The sequence below is a fragment of the Trichoplusia ni genome, chromosome 14 (assembly GCF_003590095.1).
Source record: "Trichoplusia ni isolate ovarian cell line Hi5 chromosome 14, tn1, whole genome shotgun sequence".
NCBI classification, from domain to species: domain Eukaryota; kingdom Metazoa; phylum Arthropoda; class Insecta; order Lepidoptera; family Noctuidae; genus Trichoplusia; species Trichoplusia ni.
This window is the reverse complement of record NC_039491.1, coordinates 191,809-216,760: the sequence shown is the minus strand read 5'-3', so window position 1 is coordinate 216,760 and position 24,952 is coordinate 191,809. Positions and strand designations below refer to the sequence as shown.

Sequence of the window (24,952 nt, the reverse complement as noted above, 5' to 3'; positions counted from 1 at the left end):
ATTCAAGAATTGAAGTTGTTTTTTTTAATAAAGATTATATTATTTTTTTCTATTGGAAAGTGTTTTCTTTGTAAATGCATTGCGCGCAACCGTTGTTCTACATACAGAATAGGAGTATATTACATTAGCATGTTAATTAAAACAATTGCTTTTTGCAACTGCAGTATTCACTCAAGCTATGCACTATGTAGCGATGATAACTAGATATTACAAAACGTACAATAAAAACTCTATTCTACCAACTCCTTGCCTTTCGATTCTATTGCTTGCCATATAATACCAACTTTAAATCAATAAACAGCAATTTATATTTTATCAAAATTCTGAGAACTTATTTACCGTATTTACAATCAGACATACATATATAGGTAGTCATAAAATATAAAACTTCTTGATATTTCCGCCGTCATGAAAATTCTTAGAAAAACTTGATACTTTTTATTTTACTAAACCTACTAATATTTTAAACGCGAAAGTTTGTATGTATGGATGTTTGTTCCTCTTTCACTCAAAAACCACTGAACAGATTTAGACGAAACATGGTTCATAGATAGTTTGAAACCAGGATTAGCATTTAGGATAAGTATTATCCCAATTTTATGTTCCCTTGCCATCGGGCTTCGATTTGTAGCGGGTATATTTACAGTAATACCTATCGATTTGCAAATTATTATTCGACTATTTACAAATTTATTGTATGTATTTGTTTTTCTTTATACTGCTTCGTCAGCGTGAATTGTGTATCACTAATGTGTCACCAACTTCAGGGATTATGACATCACGCACCTCCATAAATGATGAACTATTTAGGTCGATATTCATGTCGTAATTTTAATCTTCAACACGATAGAAACTGATAACACGGTCTGGCTCGAAGTCCGAACAAACTTAATAAAAAAAGCAGTGAGTTAATGTCATCGTCGCGCCCGAATATTTTATTCCTCGTCATTCAATAACAATAAAAACTTCGATGGCTAATAAATTGCTTGGTTAAGAGTAAAAACTTGTAATAAATTAATTAAGATCTCCTTGGCAAATTAGCTATTGGAACAGGGGGTCTACCACCAACTTTTAAAGTAATATTTTTGCAGTTATTGAAAAGAGAGCTGTTCTATTCGGTATAGTGTGCTGTCACGTTTTTACTACTCCAATAACATAATATAATAATATTCCACGACTTCCACACAACGCCATCTAGACTCGAACTAAGCAAAACTTGTATTATGAGTACTATACATCTGACAAACATACTTACATATTTTTACTATTCTTTTATACTTACATATTACAGATAAATTACACCCAGACAGTGATTGTGCTCATCACATAAAGATTTGTCCTGGGTGGGAATCGAACCCACGACCTCCGGTGTAGCAGTCAGGGTCACTAACCACTAAACTAGACTTAATATTACTTTAAGAGTTAGTAGGCCTCCAGAAACATGGCGGGTCGCGGCCGGTACATCGGCTCCGAGAAAGGCTTGTTTTACGAACCTGTTAAACTCTTATTGTTGAACTTTCGAGCTCGTAATACCCTAGCAGCAATTAATGTTAGTATAAAAGCCAGTTTACAATGCACCCCGGTATAAGTTGCACACTATAAAGCAAATCTGTTGTTTAATGATGTTGTAAAACATTTTGTAGCCTCCTAAATTATAGTTTTATAAAGCTTTCATAATGGTGAAGTGGATTTTATAATTAGTTAATACCAGGGAAACATTACAAAGGGAAAATTGTTATCCAAAAGAATACTCCGAAATCGTTAAGTAAAGGATTTAAAAAATGTTATAGATAGAATGTAATGTAAGTGAATCTCGTAATCAATATCTGCATTAAATACCAAGACTTAGAGATAAAGAATATATTAATTAAAAAGCGATCAAATACTTGATTAATTATAACGAACCTTATAAATGGTTCTAGATCGTCCCCATAAAGAAAATTGTCAAATACAATTGACGTGATGTAATACAAAGTTCTTTGGCGCCTGCCGGCATTTTATAGCAAAACGCTGAAACCCTACAAACAAATTCAATAACAGAAGGCGTTATACAATAATAGCTTTTCGCTTTCACCACGCCTTTAGGAAACAAAATATTTCATTTTGACATTAAATTAGTACAAAGCACTATTTTTATCTCATATTTTGTAAAACATTAGCATTTTGCAAAAATTAAGTTTAATCCAAGTTAGTTTCAAAGTGTAAAAATTAGGTAATATTATAGATTTAATAAAAAAGCATACTAAAGTTAACTATTTAATTTGTCTTAAACTATAATCTATTATTATAGTTTAACTTATTATATTTCAACTAAAATATTATTCATTCAATGAAGATTCTGTTTTCTAACAGAACACACAAGGAAATAAATTAATTGGAAAAATAATTTGCTCAAAGCGCCTTTCAATATTTAATAGCAATACGCTATAGTTGTACATAGATTAAATATGTGACAGGGGCAAATATATCCATCGTGTCCTAGACTACGTGTCTGATGCTCGTGCAGAACTTGTTGCGATCCGTTGGAGATATTTATTAAGGTTTTAAAGTAATAAGATCTTATAGAAGGTAAACTGTAGCTTAAGGACACTTTTGCCCTTCATTGATATTGTATTGCGCTATGATTATTGTACATGTTAGGTGTTATGTACTTGGAAATAATGACACGTTTTTTTATCTACTGATAAATTAAATTCTCGACGATTAGTTGTTTAGTATCGCGGCGTGTAGACCATCCTCAGCCATGTTGATTTTAACTCTTATTATAACAAATATTATTTGTGCTTTAATAATTAAAGTGTTCTGCAAATTAACGACCGGAATATGTACATGTAATAATCAATTAGTTTCCAAAGTGGTAATTGTAACAAAAGTCGATGAAGAAATAGGATATGAGACGGCTAAGAACTTAGCTGAGAGAGGGGCTCGAGTGATCGTAGCTAGCAGTAACGAGGATCGCGGGACGGCTGCTCGAGACGAAATCATCGCCTCGACTGGTAATCGCGACGTTCATTATCGAGAACTCGATTTCACCTCTTTAAGATCGGTAAGAGCGTTCGCTGATGGTGTAATTAGGGACGAGAAACGCCTCGACGTCCTCATCAACAATGGGAGCGTGTGCGATACTAATTACTCTAAAACTGAAGATGGTTTGCTGCTCGGCATGCAGATTAATTACTTTGGACCGTTCCTTTTGACATCTCTACTGCTGCCGCTGCTGAAGGCATCGGCTCCCAGCCGGATAATTAACATGTCGACGATCGCGCACCGGACTGGAAATATTGACTTAGATAATCTCAACATGGAGGGGGAAACCGAACAAACGTTTAATTATAAGCAGGCGTACAGAAATGCTAAGTTGTGTAATGTTTTAACGACTGTGGAGTTAGCTCAGATTTTAAAAGGAACCGGAGTCACTGTTAATAGTGCGAACCCTGGTGCTTCTCCGTCAGATGTTTTCCCAGTATTAGAAATGTCATAGTTATGTTTCCTTAAGCCTATAGTGAAGTTCTTTTTTAAGACATCATGGGAAGGAGCTCAAACCTTCATATACCTGGCTGTGTCCCCTGAAGTGGACGACGTGAGTGGGAAGCATTTCGCTGACTGTCACAAAGCGAACGTTTCAAACATATCGCAAGACAGAAGGTTGACTCAGAAACTTTGGGACGTTTCGGAAAGACTCGTCGGGTTAAAATAAAGTGCTTCGTAGTGAGAAACTAATGTTTTGTTTTATTTGAAACCTGTACGAAGTGTGTTTAGAGCACGCGAGGGTAAGGCAGTAAGTGATGTGTACTTTGTGGCGCCTTCCTTTGTAATTTTCCCCTTACACGTTAATAAAGATTGAGAAGTTTTTTTAAAGTAAAGGAATGAACTTATAAACCAAGCTGGGTGAGGTTATATGCAATCTATGAAGTTATTGGGCTTAACACTTTAAGACTTATTTCCATATTATTATAAAAAACTTGTTTTGATGCCAAAACAAACAAAGGTTTAAAAACACAATGTATAAAATATAATAAATCATATTGACGTTGGCTCAGAATCTTATCTTTTGAACACAAACTTTGGCAATGAAATGCCAGCTAAAGTTTTTCAAATAGCATTCAGAAAGAACTTGTATTGAAATATCAAATATAGGCGACTTTGCGAACACTAAAGTTTAAAGCGAAACTTCACTACAAAGTTCTTTATCCGATATTATATTTTCCAAGTATTTTTAGAAAGATGGATAGATTTTGTTAGTTTAGATAAGTTAGAAGATTTACATGCAAAGGGCAAGATTGGGCTGATATGTTTATGTGTTGACCCCGAGTTAACCTAGTCATTGACAATAGTGTAGTTAACTATCGAACACAATTGATTCTCATTGGATTGACATCTACTGTTAATCTCTTCTCAAAAAATACGTAGATTTTAAGTTATTATGTAAGGTTCAAAGACTTAATATAAACTTTTGTCACAAAACAAACAAATGAAATTTTGAGGAACCTGATGAATTCGAAGCACGGATAGCCGAGTGTTATATTTACGAATTTCGCCACGATTCAATGTTTCTGAAATCCTCCGAGTTCAAGGATCAATCTTTTCACAGCAAGGCCCGTTTCCTTAAAAAATATACATGTATAATGTATCTAGAAGTGAAGAGTATACATATATATACTCCGAAATTAGCCAAAGAACGGTGACGTTGGAAGCAAAATAATACTTCAAACTGTAGCCCCGACTTACTAATCCCTAATTACGAATCACACACGGCTATAGGTAGAAGCCTCTTTTGTACATAGAACTAAACCATTTATCTAGCTACGTAGCTGCGTCATGAGTTTAAAAGCCCGAATATTTGTGGGGCCGGCAGACTGGTCGCAATGTTGTGTTGCGCCTTGAGACGGGCGCTGTCTCGTGAACGGTCCAAGGGAATTCGATATTGCCTCAAGTGAGGCGTTCTTGCTGCATTGTGCACATTTATTCGCTATTGTCAGTGTGAGCGATACCACTTGCTCGTGCTCAGATGATTGCGGTATCGTATTCTTTCTTTAGAAAACACTTAGACGTGAAAGGGATTGAAATTGTGATATTGTAACTCTGTATGACTTTTCTATTTCGTGGCCGTTGTAAGCTGAGAGGATTCAGTTGGCTGTTAGTACACTATTTATGTTATATATGTATTGATAATTATGATGTGCCTTAAAGTAAGCAAGGTTTTTTGTTGGGTTAAGGGATTTATTATTTTTGGGAACATAACATTAAAATTGCCTGGCCAGCAGTCCCTCTATACACAGTAACAATTATTGGTACGTCAACCTTCACAATAAATCATAAAATACAATTTGATTACTACGATAGATTTATTTCATAAAACAGAATAAGAATATTTCCGCTCCAATAGAATATGTACATAGTTGTTCACATAAAACTGTTTCAGTGACGATAAACGCACAGTTTAAAAAAAACGAGACTTGAATTATTCATCGATGATAAATTGGACTGAAAAAGCCTCCATTCTAACTTTGATAGCTGAAATCCCAACATGCCTATTCCGCCTATTCCCATTGTTTGCGAGCACTCACAGAATAACATTGAAAACATATACCGCTGTAACTTTTTCCGTCGTTTAAGATTTAAAATTTATAGAGCAATAAAAATAACAATAAATTTCCTAGCGGTCGCGTTCTACTACCTATGGGGGTTCCAGGAATAATGTTTAAACGGGCCACTGAAGACTCGTTGTATGTACTATTTACTTAGGACTCTATAAATGTTTTATCAGAGTATTTCATTCATCGATATTTGGTCTTGGACTTGTTTATTAAATTGTATGGAAAACTTATTAATAAGAAGGTTTCCCGAAGCCGGGTCATTGTTTATGGTAAATTGTCGATAGTGATTAATTTTACTCTGTGATCCGTCTTCTTGATTCTAGTGTTTACATACTCTTCAAATATGACATTACAGCTGTGTCATGTTGGTTTAGATTCATTATTATAAATTTACATAATATTTTACTGTCAGCATGAATCACGTGCAAGCGCCCCGGGCGGTGCCCTCGTACTTCTGGAGTTGCGTCACTCTCACCGACGAGTGCCCATTCTTCTCGACCATGGACCCCAACCTATACTACTACGGCATAGCCCTGATAGTACTATACGGAGGATTTTTGCTAATGATTCTTGCTGACTTGAAATTCTATTGGTCAGTCGATCACTTCCAACGGCAAATAGATTATTACATAAACTTGGTGAGGAAGAAAGTGAGACACGTTCAGTTGGACCAGAGGAGACTGATGTCCACTCAAGAGCGGACGGAGAAGCAGCTGAAGAGGAGTGAGGAGTGTAAGACTGTAGTGACGAGCATCAGGGGCGCGCTGTCAGTGGATGACGCGCGGGAGCTGGACGCCCTGGCGCTGTACTACACCGACACCATCTCCTCAACCAGAAACGCGTGGACTGTAAGCAATACCATCCCTCATTCCGAACATAAATAGAACCGTAGCATCCAAACCTCTATCGACAAATACAAACCCATTTTCCAAGACCGACGGTAAAATTTCTGTTGCTCGTAGTCCCGTTATATTTTTAGCTTTTCCTGCAGATATTTGAATCGAAGGCGAGTCACTGTTTGCTAAAGCGAATACCTTTTATATTTTATCCTTTGCGCAACGTCGGACAGAAAACGTAGTTCGAAGCATAGCTATTATCTTTGTACGTTGTATTAAAGGCAGTAAAGCATTGATACGGGAACGTTTGATATATTCGCGTAACGAGTTGCTAAGTTGTGTCTAAATATTAGTTCTCGTATACAATGGAGTTGTAGCTCACAAAGTCGGGAACTCGAGAGCTCTATTTTATCAAATTCGAATTTGTGAATTTCTCGTTTCAAACGTCTGCACAATAAAGTTACGCGAGTGAGAACAAAATAAGTACCTAAAGAGTTTTATCTATGTTTCCTTGACTTCCAGCGAACTTATTTAAAGTTTGTTGTTGTTGAAATACTTGTACCTCCGAGTTGAGTCATTCCTATACTTTCTGAACATGATTGTAGCTAGAATAAGTTGTTTGCGTCACAATACAAGGAATTATCACTTGAATGGTTCTCAGGAGAAATATTTTGATACAGAAATAACGTTTTAACGCTTTGTACTAGAACAAAAATTGATAATGAAATTCAAAAGTGATATTTTGTGTTTTTCGTACTTAACAGTTGTTGTATCATGTAATTTATAATCTATTTTACAATAAACGATAATTTTTTACAACAAAACATTTCCGAACAAAAAATTAATGCCAATGAAGGATAAAAAATAAAGACTTTTAGGTAACAAACTGGAAAAACGTTACGGAGGGATAAAGTGATTTGTCTAAGTGTAGTCATAAAATAAAATCAAATAACCCTGAAAACAGATTAGACGCGCTTTGGGAAGATATTGTGGGAATTTGAGCTTCCTACGTTAACAAAAAAAACGGCCAAGTGTGAGTCGTAATCACGACACTGATGGTTCTGTACGACTTGTATAAAGAAAGTGCGGTTGTGGTTCTGTGCGTCGAATTGCATTTGCTATTGCCCAAGGTGCAGATTCGATTCCAACGCAAGTATAAATGTGACGTTTTTTAATCTGTAATCGCCAATCAACAGTCAGCTAATGTGGTGATCAATGCTCCCATCCCCCCCAATACGGGAAGTTGCCTATACTTAGCAATGGGATGTATATAGTCTGGTGATATGTAGGCTAAAGAAAAACAAATCGATTATAAATAAATATGAGGTACCCGATGATTTATTTAGCACCCAACTAATTTATGACCGTAACACTAGTTGCTTTACCTTGAACTTAATTTTTAGTCCCTTTTTGCTCTAGCGGCAACTCAAAAACATCATTCGGGTAATTTCAACTGTTGAAATATGGACAGACAAAAGTACCGCAGTAATAGATGCCGCGTAACCCTTTAGATCCCTAAAAACGAAGTATGGGAGAGAAAAAAACTCCAATAATAAGTAGGAAAAGGAAGTTCTTACTTTTCCTTTATTGGCCGCTAGTTACTTGTACGTCTTTTGAGGTTGTTTATTATGACTATTGGTTCCTCAGATAAACCCAGTTATGTGTGACTCCGTTCGAATGTATTTGGTTATTGTAACGGCGTTTCTATGTATTACGACTGAGTAGAGGCGTTCACAGATACAGAGGGATCCTTAGGTTACCTGACTGGAGTGAATTTCAGACAGATTATGTATTTGATCAGTAGGTACTAATTTGTATCTTGGTACGTAGCAAAGCTAAAGGAGGTACGAAATATTTCTATCTTTGTCTCACACACTGTTGATTTCGCTCTTTTTTCCGTAGCGCCAACTTGTTTTAGATAGCTAACACAAGTTGGCGCTACGGTATGTTCAGGTTTCTATAATCGCTTATAAATATAAATGACAAAGAAATCGCAATAAATCGTTTCAAAAACACGACTTTACTAAATAGCTATATTATACTAGTTTGATATTGATTTTCAATAAAGCAACTCCCTCGTTATAAAAATTATAAACACAAAGAACGTATTGACAACATACATGCGGGAATTGAACCCGCAGCATTTTGCGCAGCCCTCTACTTTTGCCTTTTGAATTTAGACACTAGCTCACTCCTGTCCACACCGCTTTCGGATACATAATAGCTATGAGAAAAGTGCCTCACTAACGCATTAGGATTCAAGCCTGTAATGTTAGTGATAAGGCGGAGAAAAAAATAACTTACTGTAACTCTTATGAAAGTTTGTCTTCCATTATAATATTTTACTTTTAATTGTTGTCACTTCTGTGTTATGTCTTAATGTGTTGTTACTATAGCTGAATAATCCTAAATAATCTATTACCTAATTACCCGAGTTACTAAAGACGTTATTGAAGGTTAAATTCAAACACCACGCAATTCCGTTGAATTACACATCTTTGAAAATATGTATAAGTAGATACCGATAAAGACAATATAATTTGTTGTGTTTCAGACGTCAAGACGATGTCCACAAACGGAGGTTAGCGACTGGCTCCTTTAGCTGCTTGTGTATCGTCCGACACGCGACATAAAGAGGTCCCGCTAAAACTAAAACAATTAAGAAGAAGCCGCACGGTGCGATTGCATCACACGAACTTCTTGTTTTCCCACTGAAAACTATCTTCATTACACTGGATCCGTGTATCTGCTATCTAAATCGCACAGAACATTGTTTTGCGACCACATTCGCGTTACACACAGACCGTTACGAGAACTAGATTTCCTCGTATATGGCAAAACAGTTGGACGACATCCAACTGCCTCCTTAACGATGTAAAAATTATTTATACCAACAAAATAAAGTCAATGAAACCAACTTGTTATTTTGTTTTAGGTTTATTTCACACACACACTGTCATACATCACTAATAAATATTAAACCTAATTAAGCTATTTGTTAATTTTATACAAAGCTTCGGTTTTAACTACCAGTTTATACAAACAGTAGGTACTAACATTAATCTTAACTATAATATATTACAAGGGTTGGTCACTTTGGTGTCGTCTAGTGGCCTTAATGTCGGCAAACAATGAACAACTTAATGGTTAAAACGAAAACTTAACATAAAATTAGCAAACACAGCCATGGTCGAGTAACAATAATATCACAATAAAAACTTAACGATAATTCAACACTTATAACTAGGTAACATTAACAATGTTGGTGCTCAACGATTTATACCAAATGGTAAAAACAAGGGCTGCGTAATGACAACTTTGTCCCCAAACTACATTGACAATCAATTCGGTAACTATTGAGATAAATTTTGATTATGAAATGAACAATGTAATTACTGTGGTATAGTCTAGATGTGAAATTAACGAAATGTGTGTGGTCATTGTTTGAACTGACTGTTTAAATGTAAATGAGTATTATTACTCCACGGAATATAGTAACACCTCAACGTGGTTGATAATAATACTCGAAAGTTGGGTTATCAGACGTCTGTCGACAGCTGACTACCCATACCGGCTTGCTACGAAGATTATAGGGGACAAAATAATCACTAAGCTAAAAACAACAAACGAAACAAGTACATCGTGCATGTAACAATGACACATATAACTGAGGATCTTAATTCAGTTCCATTTGTTCCAAACATAAAGTAGGGCAGTATTATTAATGTAATAACACGAAATCTACAAATGTGGTGTTTCTAGGTGAAAGTTACATAACACGATATAACAAAAGGCGTCCAAATAAGGTTCTGTATTAACAAAACCCAACTTGAAGGCAAAGTACACATTAAACAAAATGAAACAATATCAGGCACATTAGGTGTTAAGGCACAATGTGATTGTTTCCGGCAAAAAGAAAATACTAAAATAAATGAAAATGTAAAGGCGGAGGAGAATAACGGTAACAGTTTTGAAGGGAAATACGAAAGATGGGAGGCAAAGAGAACAAACTTAACTTTGTATCAACAATTAAATCAACTGACGGGTGTTTAGACCCAAGTCAATAGTCAAACAAAAACGTAACAGCAAACTCAAACAGAAATTGAACAGACGGAAGTTAATTAATCAAACTTACATGTTGTGTTCGACATAAAAACAATACTGTCAATAGAAAAAGGCAAACAAAACGAAAACTTAATTTGAAAACAGATACACAAGAATAAAAAAAAACATGATAACAAATAACTTCAACCAAAAATGAATAACAAAGTTTGTGTTGATTCTAATTAAAAAAAAAACAGTTAACAATTTGAATGTGAAAACTTAACCCGTGTTTGTGATATCACCTTGTCAGGCAATACTTAATTAATTACAAACAAAACATAAATTCAACAAGTATCAAACAAAAACAGATGGTTGTGAAATTGAATTTCTTGTTGTTATTGAAATACGAAACGAAATTCACGAATTAGAAGTTAAAATAATTTTCAATTAATTTTGTTACTATTGAAATTAAGATTCTTCATGTCAATTAAAAACAAAACAAAAATTCAATTAGTTTAACAAAAAACAGTAACAATTTCTAACTCAAAGATGTTATGGAATTAGTGTTGTTTGATGTAACGTGAAAAACAAAACAAAAATTCAACAAGTTTGAAACAGAAATGGTTAAAAACTTAACTAATTATTGTCATTGTACAAGTATATAACAAAACAAAAAATCAACAATTGTGAAACAAAAAACAGTTTTGTACGTTAGTGTTGAAACGAATTTAGAAAACAAAACAGAAATTAAAAAAGAACCAAAATGCTAATTCCGAATGTTTAAAACGGTTAAAAAATAAAACTAAAACTTAAACAACTACCTTGATGTTATTGAAACTTGTACTTATGTATCATCCTAAAACGTATTTGAAGAAGAATAGAGTATGTTGTATGGTTGTACGTATGGTTGTACGTATGGTTGTTATAAATCAGTATACAGCTGTACTATCAGATGTTATGGCAAGAGTTGTTGAGATGGTTAAACAAAAACAGATACTTAGACAGAGAAACAAGAACTTAGGGTTGAGTGTAAAAACAAAAAATCAACAAAACAATTTACATAACAAACTTAACATCACGGTATTGGTCCAGCCAATTCAGATGCTATTGAAATAACGAAACAATTTGAACACTTATGAAACAAAGGCAATGAATAAAAAACATTAACAAATCGTAACCAGACCAGCTGGTTAGTAAGTCAAACGAAAAATCAACAATTTAACATTAACGTGTACGTTCAGTAACAGAAAGAGAGAGACAAACTTAATAAAAACTCAAGAATTTAACAATTACTGATGGTGATACTGTGCAAAATAACTCTAATAGTTATTCGAAGTTCACCGAAAACAAACTGTTAATGTGGCTACAAAAAGTCCGAACTCCAAATTTTAACAGAAAATTGTAATTTCAATAACTACAATCAAATTGATTGACAATTTGACACAGAACATTTTGTAACACAACAAAAACATGAAACGTAACAAGAATTAACAAACAACGCCGACAATTAAGGCATAATGGATATTTCAATATTCACGAAGTTATTTGCTGAAAGCTAACCTATACTACCCTAACCTACGTTGAAAACTCTGGAGTTTTAATTAAAGTGTACATTATAAGTATTCACTTAATTACCTACGCCACACAAAAGCCTTAAGTTCTAAGTAAAGAAAGTCCTACTCTATCTTTGGGGAGTCTAGAAAGATATTCACCTTCACATCTTTGGCTCTCCTTTGGTGTAAACTGTACTGTTGACTTTGCAGTCGATGGTAACTTGTGCTGTTATGTTCATGTCCTAAGACATCGAAATGAAGATGGAGTTGTCTGTCGCTGATCAACAGCTGACTACACTCTCCTCTGTCTTTCATTCCTTTTTTTCAATTTATTCATTCATAATCTGTAACAAACAGAAATAAATTAGCAACTAGAAATTGAAGTGTACGAAGTTAGTTTCATCACGGGTGGAATAGAAAATATGATGTGGATAAAATACTGACGAACTATGAACTTTGAAAGTCAAAAGCACTCGATTTGCAATAAACACAACTTACCGATAATATCCGTGAAACGGGCCTGAAGTTTTGTTGTGAAGGGCGGCACTCAGCGTTCACTGTTTTCCAGCTACTTGAACGGTAAATAACACAACTTGTTTTAACTTTTAATTGACAAACTGTTAACTTGAACCGAAAAGTTATTCGGCGCCGCCGGGGGCCGCGGCCGCGACTCCCCGGGGCACTGCACTCGGACGCTTGCAATTTGGAAGTGACGCATTTTTGGGAACCACCCGCTTTTATACGGTTCCCGGACTCCCTCTCCCTGCGACCGTGGGAGCGTACGCGCACGTGGACTCCTTGCGTAAGCGCACACAATGGTTCCCTGTTCTTTGTGCGCATTGATTCCGTCCCCTCGAACGTCTTACCTTCTATCTGTTACCTGTGAGCTAGGGGAGAAATCTCGCCCGGTGGGAACATACGCAATCGTAACTGAAATTGAATTATTGTAGACGATAATCATGCACATTATAAGAGGGTTGCTCCGGACTTTCACACGGTATTGCGTATTGTTATGTAAAATACTTCAAGAGTAATGTTCGCTGCATCGGAATTACCGTTGCCATTATTTTCCTCGTACCAATTAAGGTACCAGTAATTACTGTGTATACGATGCCGCTCTGTTGATGCAGGCAGCAAACAGCGCTCTTGCAATTTTTGGAGCTAATCGACAAAGTTCAAGGGGCCTACCACCGTTCTCTTATTAAGGCTCTTCCGTTGCCGTGTAGTACACTTCCAGAGCCATCACACTTTAACATTTAGAGTTCGTGGTAGCCCTCCAGGTCTCTACAATATTGTTCTAAGCTAGTGTGTTCTAGTATCGCTTCAGTGATTCAACGAAAATGGCGAAATATTTCCGAGAACCGAGCGCTGAGCTTGTGCGCTGTGTACAAATATTTTTATACGCATGCGTTCATATCAAACTTCTCTGATATTCCAAACTAATGTGAAAATTTAGATTTCATAGATTTTGAAATTCTTATATATATTCTCTTCTTTCTTTTATATATATTTTATTCTTGGTTACTTATATTTTTATCAAGCAACCTTTGTTTCCGAAGGCATCAATCAATTCGTTATTTAGAGTAACAGTTACTTTAATAGAATATTATAATGAATTTCTTTTATCATGAATTAAGAGTTAACATCATAATACGCACGGCCAAACAATTAAATCCTCATAGTAACAGATCGATATGTTTACAGCCAACTAAGGTATGCCGCCATAAGGTACATCATAAAAGAGCTCACTTTTTCTACTTATTGTAGAAGATTTTTGCAGAAAAAGAAACCAGAAGAACAGCCGATTTAAATGACCCAAGTAAATTCTCTTAAACAGAAATACTACAAATTGTAGGAAATCCGTCCACTCATACGAGTATGTAGTTTTAAAAATTGCCCATACAAAACGTAAAAAAGTAAATGCAACAAAAATACCCCAACTACTCGACTATGTAGCGACTATTTATCCGAACGTTCGAGCTAATTCCGTAAACTGTTCGCCGAATTTCAGTTCAGTTGGACCGCCACTTAAAATGTTTCACTACTGGCGGGGAAAGTTCTACCATATTAATTACCGATCGTAAAACGTACGGAACAGTCGAAGCCTAAAAATCTAGGGAGTAAAACAAATGAGGAGTGCTTGCGTAAGGTAAGTGCTTGTTACTCATTAATTTGCAGTCACAAAGGTTAACGGGCCTCGCGCCCCGGCCTGGGCCCGATTGACTCGCCCCAAGTGTTTCGCTGCCTGACAAAAGATCCTTTCAGCGATACCCGAGAACGTGCATTGCTTAATATAATGAGGCCTTTATTTTATTAAGGTAAAAAGAGGGCGGTTAATGGAATGGTTCTTTGACTTCGTAGCTTGTCCAGGCTAACTGTGAATGCCTCGCTTTTGCGTTTGAAATAAGTGCAATTCACTGCGGAGCTGCAAAATAGCTCGTATTATTTTCATTTTTATTAAATGCTTTTTTATTTATTTATCACTTGAATTTCTGGTAGGATATTAGAATTTTATTTTTGCAGGTCTCATTCAATCAAAAAGAAACAACCGTTCTAAATGACCCCAAAAAAAACGCCTTACAAATTTACTCTAAAATCTAACACGAGATTCGACTGACCAATAACAAACAGACTAACTCGTACCTAAAGAAATAACAAAGGTCACAATAAAACTGTATTACATTGTTTGACAATGTTTTTGATGTATATCATTCTAGCCAGTCTAGGCCATTAATCAGGCTAGGCTAGCTCAAGAGCAGACCTAGAAAAAATAGTCTAGCACAACTTTATCTGCGCTGTACGTTGAAAAATGGACATGTTTATGAAACAGCTGATTCTGAAAACACTTGTTTGTTTTCGATAGAAAATCATTCACACTGTCTTCTACAAAACGAGCTTTAGACCAGTGAGCTTTTCTTCTACGAGCATTTTTGGTCTCATCAAACTGTTTTTAATTGTTGTAGTGTGTGTCGTGTCGTGTGTGTTTTTGTATGATAGTTATAATTATAAATGCTCTGTTATTTGCTTTAATATATCTAAGACAAGCGCGGTTGTGGGCACTTTGGGCATGGATTGTATGCCCACATCCCTAATTAACATATGACGTCTGTCTTCACATTCTCAAGATCAAGGGATACTCCTATAGTATAACGATGTGCATTCCCATTCCTAAAGCCAAAGTTTTGATGGGCAGAAAAAAAGAAATAAGTTCGCATTAATAATTTTAGATTCGTGTTCCTCAAGAATCGAAAAATTTCTCTTTCTTTCTCCTAGAATTGAAGCAAGTTGGACAAAAAGTATCTCATAATAAAGTATGAAAAGCAAAATAAAAACCGTTTAAAAACGCTCGTTTTCGTGAACAGGTTTTTGCAAGGAGTCAGTTATCCTTTTATAACACTTTCTTTTCAATAAACCGGGCAGATGTGACTCAACTGCCGCGAACATTCTCACGGTACACACAGACACGGCACAACACTGCTGTAATGTAACATCACTAAATCCGGCATTCTGTTTGTAGCGCTAATGTCGTGTTCTTGTCACTGCATGTCAGATTTGAACATGTAGGAACAGGTGCGTTGGACTCCACGGAGGATTAGGTGCATCGATAAATATATAGGGTATCTGAAAAGGATGTATTACATATCTACCAAGTATTTAAGAAAACCGCGGTCATTTGCTAATTAGCTTTAAACCGTAAAATTCATAAAAAATATTGGGTTTACTGTAAAAAAATGTCAGCTAAAAAAGTAATGTAAGACGGAAGTTAAAAATTGCTTATTGCAAGTTATTTATTTGAATGCACAATAGGCTGATGAGGCTGGGTTTTGCCGAGACAGTTTTCAAGTTACAGAAAATAATGTTATACGAGTAGTTTGTTCTGTATCTGTAGTATATTATTACGTTATAGAATGAAAACTTAGACCTTTAAAAAACAATCCTAATCGTAACTTTATTCCATACTTAGTTATATTTATCCCTGCAAAACTGACAAATACTAAAATCATCAGCGGCATTGCAGTTGCGAATGCTAATATCATCTGAATGTCTGCCATATATTAAGGCTGTGATACACAAACCCAGTTCACTTGGAACTGGAATGCCAGTTACTGGCACTGGTAATCACTGGCATTCTGTGTCAAAACGCTACAGGTGTTTGTAACTGGCACGCCAGAAATTCGGCACTAATCACCTTCCCTTAAAAAATAAACAGCTGGCGCTCTCGCTGCTAGATATTTTAAGCAAGCATACGTATACAAATAAATAGGTACCATTAAGAATTACAAAAACTAGTTATTTTTGCTAACTATCTTTTGACAATAAGTGGTGAATGTGTCCTAGGCTGTGTGGATAAGAAGAGGTAAGTTACAAAATAGGCAGAAAGTTGATGTTTTAAAAGACAAAGTAAGGGTGGTTTTAGGTTTGAGGTTAGGCAAATGTTGGTACAGTTTAATTTCCTTATTATGAACTCTTAGTGTCGCGATTTTGATTTGTATTTACTGCATGTATTTATTTTAAAGCATTTAATATAGAGCATGGCGATTAAATACCCTGAGAATTCAAAGAGATCTAAAAGCGACTTTCATTAGTCTCTCCATTTATGAGCTGACTGATCCATGCCTTGTAGCTTGCGTCCAGTCAAGTCTATTTGTGGGTCCTAAGAGAATTATTTTAGAAGCTTTTCGGTTGACGATGCGATGCTAGACTACATACGAGTTCAGGGAATTTATAACAGGTTTTCCTTTGTTCTAAGTTTTTGGTAAAATTACAAACCTGCATCTGAACCTGTCGTATTTACAAAGATTTTAAGAGCAATCCGTTTAGTGTTGTTAATTAGTTATACACAATTGTGGACGAATCAGTGATATTTCTTCCATTATCGTATCTCAGATCTATGAAAATGTTATTTTGTTTCCATGATGACATTCGATATTCTTCTTTGACATTAACGACTTGCCAAATGTATGATCGAGAGGAGTAGCTCAAATTAGATGGTTTAAAAATAGGAATACTTGTTAGTAGGTTTGTCCCAGTTTTACTGTATAGGCTCACAGTTGGGCAAATATCTTCATCGTCCTTGATCCTTACGTCTTCGGCACGAGTTATGTCAGCATAGCATAATAATAATTCATCAAAAACAATTATCATTCAGTATTAATAATTATCTAATCTTAATTTCGACAAAATATTTAAGGGACAAGTTTTACTTTAAAACAATTAAATCGTCAATTATCTTAATTGTCAATTATTAAAACATTACAAATTGTCTCATTAGTTAATTACAAGTTCCTAACTACAAACAGGATGATTACGATAAAGTCAAATTACTGTAGTTTAGCTTTCTATAATTACTGTGACATTATTGTACCTAGTTAAGGATTTTTCTATAAAAAAAACGACAAGGAATGGAGCAATGGGAAAGATAGACGAAATGTTGTTATTTTTTAATAAAAGGCCAAGCATTTGTACCCTACACGACACAAGGATTAAATAACTTAATGCGGAAGTAGTTTAAAAAATACATGTTAAATAAACTCTGTATTCGGGTCCATTTACACCAAAAAAGCTAATAGAATTTTTATTACTTGTATTTACTAAAAAATCTATTAGCTTTTACTTCTATTTTCAGGTAATTTTAAATACCAAAGATAGAGACAATATTTTATCACGATAAATAATATCAAACCCGCATTGGACAGTAACAAACAAAATATACAACAAACGTCACCCAATTTAAGTTTAATATCCTTAAGAAATCCACCCTAGCAATATAAAAGCAACTTCCCATAGATTCTTTTGCACATTTTCCGTTAAAAACTCTTAAACTTCACGCAAAGCTTCTCACGGCTATCTGGAGAGCCATTCTGCAAATTTAAGTATAGTTAAGCTCTAGAATGAAAGTAAATAGCTTTAAAAGTAATTTGTGTATTACGTGAAATTATACCTTTAAGTGGGATAAACTTTCTTATGGACTGGCTGAAAAGTTTTGATGTTTTAAGAAACATTTCGTTATTGGTATAAGTAGAGACACCTTTATGTTGTTGTTGGTTTTATTCATTCATTGAATGTAACACGGAACCTGCAGGAAAACACCAAATAACATGCTTAAATATCTCATAATTCTGAAAAAGATCTGTATCTTTTTTTATTATAAATTCTGTGAAAACAACATTATTTATATTTTTATCGATAATTGTCAGGATTTATGATACACTGAATACGGACCGACTAATTCTGAATTGTCAACTTTTTTATCACTCGTTAAATAATCAGTCAAAGCCAAAACTTTCCAAAAACCCAAACACAAAACTGAAAGGCAATAATTTCTACCCTAATAATGAAGTAAATTCAAACCAAACACGAACAATAACAAAAGGAGTGCCGTCCACTTGCATATGCTTAAGCAATAACTACCTATATACATACATGGTCAAACTACATACAACTCGGTTCCGAGAGGGACCCCGGGGAAATGCACGTGCATTTCAAAGACAATAAGATTCAAGTCAAACTCTGCAGTAATACCTCCGTCAGATACGTGCATTTATTATTGTTTGCTATCTTTTGTGAAGATTTTTGTGTTACAAAGTTTGATAGATTTGTCTGAAGGGTATTAAATGATATATTTGACGAGTAGTTTGTCTGGTGTTTTTGGATTTGTTGAAGAACTTGCGATTTAGCTGTGGCATTTTTTTTTTTTGCTATGTTTGACTCACCTGTATGGTGGAGTATATAAATTAGAAAGCTCAGAAAATTGTTACTTTTTTTTTAATCTGCATCTTCACTAGTAATTAATTGCGCATTTCAAAATGTATTCAAGGTCTTAAATAATATTGTTCCTCAAGATGCATTGGAGATAGGTATTCATACTTTTCATCAATTTATATAAGCTTTATTCTTGTTTTATGTTGGTCACTAAGCTTTTCTACAGTCAATTCTTAGTTCCTTAGGCCTAATGCCTAACGACACGTCTTTAAGTAATATTTCGCGTTTGTAGAAGAAACAGCGCTACGCTGTGTATCGCGGTTTTACGCTTCCTCAACCATATTAATATTAATTTAAGACTTGGTAGATCCTCAGATGACATTATCACAGAGGACGGCTGCCTATCTAACCTCCATACCAGCTTCGGTCATACTAACACAATAGCCCATATTAGAATTACTAGATGATATTCCCGCCTCATTTAATTTCGTCCAATCACTCTATAACTGAGTTATTAATAAATAATCAGCTGACACGGTGTTCTACCAAAACAGGTAACTATTAATAATTGCGTATTCGAACATAACCTATAATTAATAACCAAGTATTGCTCTGTTTAATTATGTTCCAATTATTATGATTATAGTTCTATTGTCTCTCTAATATGCAGAACAGTAATCATGACATCAATTTAGAAATTATTGATAAAATGAGCTGTTTGAAGCGATCAATTGTTAGTCAAAGATAATTAATTATATTATAGGAAAATGCATACGAAATTTACAATTATTAGGTAGAATATATAATATGCATTATCAATATAATTTAATTTTTTAAGCTATATCTTACAATCAGCAATAAGAAAAAGCAACACAACCAAAACTATTTTTATATCCTTCATTCCTTTTCGCATGGAAAATCAATTTTAAATATTTTTGCTAATTTCCAACTTGTCTCTTTCTAAACAGTAGGAATTGAACATTTTCCGCCTGTACCATTATTTACCGAAGTACAAATAAATTTAAATATAAATAAACTTTGTAATCCAACGTCCAAGCCGGGAACCAAACTTATTTAATTCGGAAGCAGGTCATCCCTTACCTTTTTGTTGGCATTCCCTTAGGAAGTGCTATACCGCGTTAACTATCCCACAAACACTGTAATTGGGGTTCTCTAGCTAATACATAAATTATAATGTCGCTTCTAAGAACTTATTTAGCTACGTAAATTCAAAATGGAAGCACCTAAGTACTTGTTTTGTTATTTTTCGAGGAAAGCGTGGAAATTGTAGTTATTGTAGTAATTTGAAACAATTTTGACGAGTAATTGAATTTAGTTCCTCATCAGATTTCATAATAAGGCAAATCTGACCATAGCTACTTTATATCCATACTTAGAACTTTAACGCCTGTCATTTTGCGTTCGTTCTCCCATAGAGCGGAGGTGAATGATACTTACCTTGTAGTCACTTGTAGATCATCAAATTGTAAATTAAAGTTCTCGAGAAGGCCCCTGCACGAAGGACCTGTATCCCTGTGTACGCCTTTAAAAAGGACCGAGTCCCTCCTCATGAATTCCCTTGAATGAAAAGTGATACAAATAATTATGGTCACCAATAATACTCGTCTCGGAGTGTCAGGCATTTTAAATCAATGCATTTGTCTATGAAGTACACGTGGGCGTACTTTCCCGAATACTTCCTTGATACAATAGCAACTCTAAGCAATAATAACATAAAATATGAAAGTCACATACGTTTTATGACCGGCGCGTAAATTTCACAGTAACATTATTTTGAATTTTGTCGTGCAGCAGTTTTGCAGAAAACAAACTGTGACAAAGAGATTTCAAGCAGCTTGTGTGAATATGAATACTGAAAATATCAGTTTAAACGGTTTAAATATGATTTACATAACATAATTCTTTGATACAATTTTTCATGAGAACTAAGCGGTAAAACGTTCTTCCTAGTAGATGAAAATGACGAAAATCTTCTTACTAATTTACAATATAACGTAGAACTTTCGAAACAATTTCGTCGTCTTAAAATGACGTCATATATTCATATAGGCGTAATGTAATCGTAAATCTCACAAGTTTTACGTAACAGATTGGTAGGATTTATCTAAGACGGGGGAAGGGACCCGCCAGCCCGCCAGCCGACTATAATAACCCGCTTCCATGACAAAACCTACGCTGAAAGATTGGGGTTGGAAAGCGTTGAATATTGTATTATTCAAGTTTTCCCATTTTTTCGCATAATTTTAGTGATAATAAGTAGAGATCAAATAAGCTATGCAGTTTTCCTATCACTACATCACGTAAGATATTTTTTTTGCCTTCAAACATATAAATCTTTAAACGTTATGCATTTATGCTTACAAAAATTCCCACGAGTCGAAAAAGAATACTTTCCAAATTGAATACACAACCGTTTCAGTTTAAGCTTCCATGCAGACAGCGGCCAGCATCACACCAATAAAGGAAGAAAGTACAAAGATAGTTGAAAGGAATAATTTATAAGAAAACCGGCTTCCTTATTGAATTCATAACGTCTGAGTGAACTTGACCCGGTTCGCAGTTACGACGCACTTCCCAATGACTATTGTTAATAAGTACATCTCGCAAGGAGGGGCGCCTCTCCTCAATTATTAAAGCACACACTCGCTTTCTGGCCTCCGTTCTTTTCACGGGGGACAAAAGGGGATTCAGGTCGTGCCAACAACGGAAAGATTGCAAAGGACATACCTATGTAGGGTATAGACAAGGATGTGAGGTGAGCTTTAAGCTTTTAATATTAAGCGCCTAGTACGAGGCCGGGCCAACTTTATTACGGCGCGCTGTCACATGCAAACGACTAAATACGCGTACAACATTACACCAGCACATCGCGCTCGGCGTTCCTATATTACGACGCGTTTTTTTTTGTTTTATGTTCGTGCAAGTGTTCAGAAAATAAAATAGCAGAACTGAAATGTTTGTTTTATTTCTGAGTAAACAACTTCATGGGCAACGTAGCGTGGAAAAGTTTTGCTGACAGTGCGCTTGGCATCGCTTGTTTTTTGACCTAATTTGGATATTATGACCGTCATCTTAGCTATTTCATGTGGTGAAACGTGTATTGATTAAGCTTTTTCCTGGTCCCCTTCAAGTGTAACCCCTTACTTAAAAGCAAAGTTAGGAGTTGCACGTGTGCTCATACAAAATATACGAACTACAGTGACCCCTTACTGACTCCTCTTAAATACCTCGATAAATAGAAGGATTTCTATTCACAACGATAGGAGAAAACGGTGAAGTTATTCAGATATTTTTTGCACGCCTCTACCTTACGAGAACGAAAAATGAGACCTATATGTTGCCTGGATGCTAACATTCTATTACCCTTAAAATTTTTGTTACGACACCTTCGGGAAATAGTAAGATGGTCGCAATAGTGGAGTATACATCAAGTAGGTACGCTGGTGCAGGGAATATTCAAATGGAAAACAGCAAATTTTAATAAACAGATGATATACAACTGGACATTAAGGGAATGTGCTCACACGGCTTTAACAAAATAATATAGTAAATATCTGTATTGCTGGTTCCGGATACCGTCTTATACTAAGCTCTAGTTATACAAGGACTCGAGGTAAACCCCGCGTTCTCAGAAGCGAATAAACCATCAAAAAAGATGGCCTACATAGAGTCTTACATGCAAGGAAGTCATTGTTACTTCAAATCCACTCAATAAACGTGTTTCTTTTATCAAACGGCTCACACGTGAAGCTGTTTATAGGAATCAAAAAACCCGCGCTCAATTTGATATACCACTGCGCGGAATAGCCTCGGGCCCTTTTCAAATTCACCCTTATATTTGGCGCCCGATTGAACCGAGGTTTTTTATAGCGCGGATACAGTAATCTAGTTCAGGTGTGCTCTCGAGATATCCTCGCGTATCTGAGGTCGCATACGTTTCCCCAGTTTATTGCATATTGAGACGTATTATTCTTCTGATATATCTCCATAGGTCTGGTATTATATAGAGGTCGCTCGCCGTTAAACTATTTGACGCAGAATTACGGACGTCCCATCTATTATCTTGGGGAGAATAAGTTGGAAACATATTTTAGGAGACGGAGCTGTCGTTATACAAACATGTACCTATAACCCGTTGTATTATAAAGTACGTTTTCCTCGAGTTTTTCACTTTCCTGTTTAGTTGACTTAAGAAATTGTTTCCTGTTCCTCTATAAAATGCTTTTTGCCCTTTCATTCGTAGCTTTGAACAGGTTTTTTTATAAAATTATATCGACGTAATTTGTTCTCCATCTATACAATTTCCTGTCATATTTTAAATTGGCTGTTTTCCCTTAAAGCATGAGAAGTCTACTGAGACGAATGATGATTGTCGATACAAGAAAGCCTTCATTATTTACGTTTATATTTGCGTGAAAAATATCGTATGCGAACCGTTTTCGAAAGCACTTCTTTATAAACTACACCGAGATACCTACGTAGGTAAATGACAACGGTGAGTAATAAAAAGCAGGACAAGATTATAGTTTATCTTAAAGTGAGTTAAGCCAATAGAATTGTATGAATTTCTTAATAACAATTGAATTGATCTACCCGTAGATAAGTTTGGAGTTGGTGCTCTTTGCTTTTGTCTTGAGCAAGTTGCTCGAGACAAAGGCGCCTGCAAAGAAACAATATCGTACAATAAGTTGCATGTATAATCTAAATGAAATACAACATTTAATTAGAATAAACATACACACCACAGTTGATGTTACTAGAACTGTAAGAACATATAATTAGCTTGTATAATTACATTGCAATGTAAACGCGCCATTAATTCAGAAACAAAAATTAAATTGTATTCGCACAAAGCTTGCAATTTTAATAATAGAATTTATTCTTCATGGCAATTAAAACATAAATCTTCGCGACAAAGCCGAAGTGCAGGCTTTACCTAAATGTTTTCATTAGTATCTCTCGTAGTTTCGAATCCGCCTTATAGGTACAGCTGGTCGTTTCGGATCCGGCCCCTAACGAAGGAGTTCTGATGTCGTGGGAAAGTGAGCACAAGCGCAAGGTGTATATAAAATTTGCTTTTTATTCAACCAGCTGGCAACGATTCGAATAAAATTGCACGATTTTGTCGCTGCACTTTAAGCAAATACGGTTCTTCCTTGTAAAGAGACAATCGTTTTTTTTTATGTCTTGCTTACAATGGTGCTCCATTATGGGTTAGTGTTATTTCATTTTGAAAGCTGACAGTTGGATTCTGTTACAATGTAGCTTGCCATTATTATGTGATTTACAAAAGGAAATAATTATTTTGGACAGTAGGCTGCCTTTATGCTTTTTACGCTAAGCGATGCTAAGAAATGGAGCGAAAACATCGTGTATTTTACAGATAGAGGATATTTACAGGTGTTGACATCGATGAAGGTTTTTTATACATGTAAAAACAAACTGACATAAAAAATAAAAATCGTGAAACCGCCTCTTCCTGAAAGGACATTTCTTTTTTATCGATAATGCAAATACCAAAGCTTTCTTCAAGTCCCTTTAAAGCGCATCCATGAACAATACTGTTTAACATTTCCTACCAATAAACAGATCACTAGTTCAAACGTTACATAATTAATATCCCATTGTATTCAGACACAAGGAGATTTTTTTTAAACTATTTGTTATTCTAAAGCAGGAATTTCAACTTAACATTTCGAATTATCATAATAAATAGATGTCTGTAGGTCGACGTTCGGTATTGAAATCGAATTCGTCGTCATCGCGATCGTTATTGTAAAAGCATTATCTTGGATCGGGAGTTCGGGCACAGAATATAAATGTGAGGGCAGCGGACGTTTAGGGCAATATGTCAGCCGGGTCGGTGGCTGTCATCCTTCGCTGCAACCTTCCGGAATCTGCAGGATGATTGACAACCCTCGTGATATCCGTGTCATAGTGGACCCTTCGCAAAAGTGTGACGGATGCCCGGCTCTCGAATTAGGTTCTGATAGTGTCATTACTTGCAACCTACGCGAACAATTTGCTACAAAAAGTTTTTCGAATAAAAAGTTTACCTACCTTCTTTCCAGTTTTTTTTATCGTTTACTTTTTTGCGGACAGTTCCTGTCTTTCGTTCGACATTTAAAATAATACAATGTTAGTTGTATTTTTTGCGGGCCATTCATAGTAACGAGATAGATACAGTCAAAGCAAAGTG

At 35.3% G+C, this 24,952-nt stretch overlaps 1 protein-coding gene and 1 pseudogene across 1 annotated transcript; both read left to right on the top strand.

The window, feature by feature from the left end:
* Nucleotides 1–2,698: 2,698 nt before the first annotated feature.
* Nucleotides 2,699–3,720, top strand: LOC113500646 (annotated as a pseudogene).
* A 1,617-nt stretch (nt 3,721–5,337) lies between these two features.
* LOC113500717 lies at nt 5,338–9,350 on the top strand. Its single transcript, XM_026881599.1, has 2 exons — nt 5,338–6,445; nt 8,988–9,350. Exons 1-2 carry the CDS (start codon nt 6,011–6,013, stop codon nt 9,033–9,035), a joined length of 483 nt encoding a protein of 160 aa, XP_026737400.1. The 5' UTR covers nt 5,338–6,010; the 3' UTR covers nt 9,036–9,350.
* Nucleotides 9,351–24,952: the final 15,602 nt, after the last annotated feature.